General features: G+C 35.5%; 1 protein-coding gene across 1 annotated transcript; it reads right to left on the minus strand.

Annotated features, from left to right (window-relative positions):
- Window positions 1-1,437: 1,437 nt before the first annotated feature.
- Window positions 1,438-2,580, minus strand: LOC149550951 (uncharacterized). Its single transcript, XM_089789601.1, has one exon. The coding sequence runs from the start codon at window positions 2,563-2,565 to the stop codon at window positions 2,221-2,223; it is 345 nt and encodes a 114-aa protein (XP_089645727.1). The 5' UTR covers window positions 2,566-2,580; the 3' UTR covers window positions 1,438-2,220.
- Between the last annotated feature and the right edge of the window lie 1,256 nt (window positions 2,581-3,836).

Below are 3,836 nucleotides of genomic sequence, written 5' to 3' on the forward strand. Positions count from 1 at the left end.
CCAATAGGTTACTAGTCGCTTCTAGAAGGAGTCAATTAATTAACAAATAATTATTTTTCATAACTCTAACAATTATTTGCTAGTTAATCACATATGGATGAAAAGTTGTCCAAGCTACCTAAAACTAACAATTATTAAATTATATAAGTTGAACCGATTAGCTCATGGTTGTCCCTTAGTATACCTTCTCTTTCTTATTCATTTTCCTTGGTCATGGTAGTTTAGGACTCCTACCTATTTTTTGAATGGTAGGTGGTGCCCTCATGCCTAATTCCTTTCTAGCAATGCTTTCCCCCCTTCGATGTGCTCCTACAAGGAATAATTTCTCCATGATAATATCATATTCTTCAATATAATCACAATTACTATAACAATGCAACATCATAATGGGTCACGACCATTTCACTTCCCATGAATTCATGATGAATAACGGACTTTTTAAGATTTAAAGATAATATTATAATAACATCATAATGATTAAATGTCATCTTCATATTAAATTATAACGACTAACCATCTTACTATTTTACATGGTTAAAACTAATTTTACTTCACATGAAACCTAATGGTTATATGAACATTTATAAATTGAGCCAAAAATTAGGATGTAACACTCAGGAGCCTTACATACCATAGTTTGTAAATGCAAAATGTTAGTTACCTAGCATAGGAGTGTTACATGTTGTAGTTTGTGAATGCAAAGTGTTACTTAGCTAGCATATGTATGAGACATTTGTGTCCCGCATTAAAAGCCCTACCTACTTCAAAACCCATTGTAAACAGTTCCAATTTTTAATAGTTTCTATTTATTACTAATTTAAATATTTGCGCTTTAAAAGGTTAAAAGGTTAGTAACAAAAAATAAATGTAGGAAAACATTAAGATATTGGAAAATAAAAGTAAGTGATTGACAAATAAAATAAAAAAGGAGTAAAAGTCAAGTGAAATAACAAGACATGGAGCAAAGCTCCCACAAATAGTCTATAGGCTAGTTAATATAAACATGGAGAAATAGAACATTCAACATTCTATTTTCTGAATTTTAAGATATGAAGAACATTAATATGTTCCTTTGTACAAACGCAATTTTGAGAGAAAGGGTATTGGTAATGGGCACTGACTTATCTCCAAATAAAATGCACTAAGGAAAAAAAAAAAGTCAAACATGATTCTTTTTCAGATTCACAAAAACACAGCAAAAAATTTTCAAAAAAATTGTCGCATTTTTCACAAAATATACAAATCATGAAGATCAAATGCTGAATTTTTTTTGATGAATAGACCTTTTCCATTAATTAAAATATTAAAGATACATATTCATAAAAAAAAAATTAAAAATTCATTGAGTTTTCATTTTTTTGAAATTTAATCAATGGTACAATTTGTAGGAAGGATAGCCACATTCTTGATAATACTGTGTCAATAAATGATACTAACTTTTAGAAGAATTAACCCCTCTCCATTCATAGTCATTTTCTATTAATAAATAATATGCTAAGTTACAATTTACAAAAAAAAAAAATCAGGGGATACAAGATCATCCTGTGAGAGTTCACACGACCCCAGCCGGAATCAACAACTATCCATCAAAAATATTTATAAGAAACAACCTCAGACTATCAAAGCAGTGCCAGCCAAAGGTGGCAGTTCATCTTGATCGTGGAATTCGCAATCATCCCTGGGATTGGCAGGCAGGCTGGAAACAGTCCAGCCATCAAAAGCATCATTAGGGGCCTGAGCTTCATCCTTGTTATCAACCCGCAGGAACAAGATGGCAAGATCCAGGCGAACCATTTACCAGGTACAATATGCCGAGCACCAGCCGGAGAGCTACCAGGCCCGGAGACAACCCTGTGCATGCCAAGAGTTATCAGAGTTTGATTTGATTGACCACCAAGATGGTGTTCGAAGGAAAGATGAGAGAAATGCAGGCGTTTGTCCCAATCTTCGCTCAGCTAGTACAACATTCAGATCTCCTTGCTATTGCTTCCTCTTTTTTGTCTGCGCCGGCACTGCCAGATAATCTTCAGAGCCCGGATGGTCGACGAGTGGAAAGTTGAGCAGTGCTTTTGATCCTCGTATTCTGAATGCAGCGCGGTCATATGCCAGCGCCGCCGCCTCCGCAGTTTCAAAAGTGCCCAGCCAAACTCGGGCTCCTTTCTTAGCAGGATCTCGTATTTCTGCCGCAAATTTCCCCCACGGACGGAACCGAACTCCCCTCTAGTGCGGCGCCGCCTTCCTCTTTAAAGCCGCCGACGCCTCTTTGCATGGAGGCCGTATTTTCTCCCATGTAGGAAACTCTTCCGGTACCGTACGTACGTTAGTACAAGCCGGCGGAGAAACCGACGTAACAAGACATGCAAACTTCTCTTCCTCCGATGAGTTCCTCTCCTGAATTTCAGGAATGGAGCAGTAGGATACTAATTCATTATCTATCTCGTTCCAATTATGATTAATGGCCGTCTCTGAGCCAAAATTGGTATCTGCAATATAAATGGCATCAGTGAATGAGAAAATATCATCAGCGTCTCCCAGCAAATATTGGCGAATGCTATCAATGTCCATGCTTATGCTTTTATCTTTTCTAAATTCCCAAAAATAGATTGTTGAAGGGCTAATTTATAACCATTCAAGAATGCAAATTAAAGCATTGGCCTCTCCTCCACATTCAAACATCCAATCTCGTCAAAATGGAGGCTTTGACTGAGATTTTATCCATTATCAATGACCACTGTCCAAATCCATTTTGAACGTGACAAAGTAGCTGCCCAATAATAGAACACGACGTCTTTTAAAAAGTCCACGTACACAACTTGCTCTTTTTATATTCATTCATTGCTTGGTCTTTGGGCAGCACGTAGTGTTGACGGTGAGGTCATCACGCACGTTTTCGCTATCTTTGACCTGGTCCAATTGTTTGTTCATCACATCTGTGGGTATTGATAGCATTACTTATCTTGCTTTGAAAAGGAATGGGAGAGATTCAATGCTCCACAGTTCAGAAAGCCGTCTTCATGGCTTTTGGTTTTACTTCATCTTCAACTCTCCGGCCGTATAATGTCTGAAAAGCATTCAGTCAAATAAAGCGGGAAAATTAGCGACTTTCGGATTTGAAATGGAGCCTTTGATTTCACATGAGAGAGCTGAAATTCTGAACTATTCATGCAAGTCTGCAGGATCACTCTCTAAAATTTGCAAATTTTGTTTTGCTCTGTTGGGTATTGATCAACTCTATCTAGAATTTAGTGAGCAGGCAAGAAGTTTAGAGAAAGATTTACGCTTAAAGAAATACCAATGATAATTAAGATAATTAAAAAATTATATTTATAAATCTTAAAACTAAGAATAATTATATAAGCAGTTTATTATGCATTGTAAGATCAATGTTAATAATTTTATATATATATATATTTTTTGGAGTAAGAGATTATAATTTTGATGTTTTTTCAATATAAATAAATTTGAGAATATATGGCATCTTATTATATTTTAACTATTATGTGATAAGTTTTAATTCCATCCTTCTTTGGCTAACGCCAACACCTATTTTATCTTGTGTGATTGTGTCTTTTTAGCAATCGTTTTATGTGTCATGTTAAAATTTTGTTTTTAAATCTGTCAATTGCGTCAATGCCCACTCTAGCCCACTCTAAGCTAGATGATGTTGGAATGTAGCTAACAAATACTAATCATCCTATGCTACATTGATGAAAACATATTTATGTCTTAGCCGACACATATAGATAATTGAAGGTTCTCTCATAATCTCTAACTATTAAGCTAGAATATCTAAGAATCTATTCTAGATGAACATTCACCACTTGTTCATAGTCCTT

The sequence above is a fragment of the Cupressus sempervirens genome, chromosome 6 (assembly GCF_028749045.1).
Source record: "Cupressus sempervirens isolate cs-2001-9-10 chromosome 6, ASM2874904v1, whole genome shotgun sequence".
Lineage (NCBI taxonomy): Eukaryota > Viridiplantae > Streptophyta > Pinopsida > Cupressales > Cupressaceae > Cupressus > Cupressus sempervirens.

Excerpts from the sequence above, each read along its gene's own strand:
- LOC149550951 (XM_089789601.1), bottom strand. The coding sequence starts at position 2,565 with ATGGACATTGATAGCATTCGCCAATATTTGCTGGGAGACGCTGATGAT.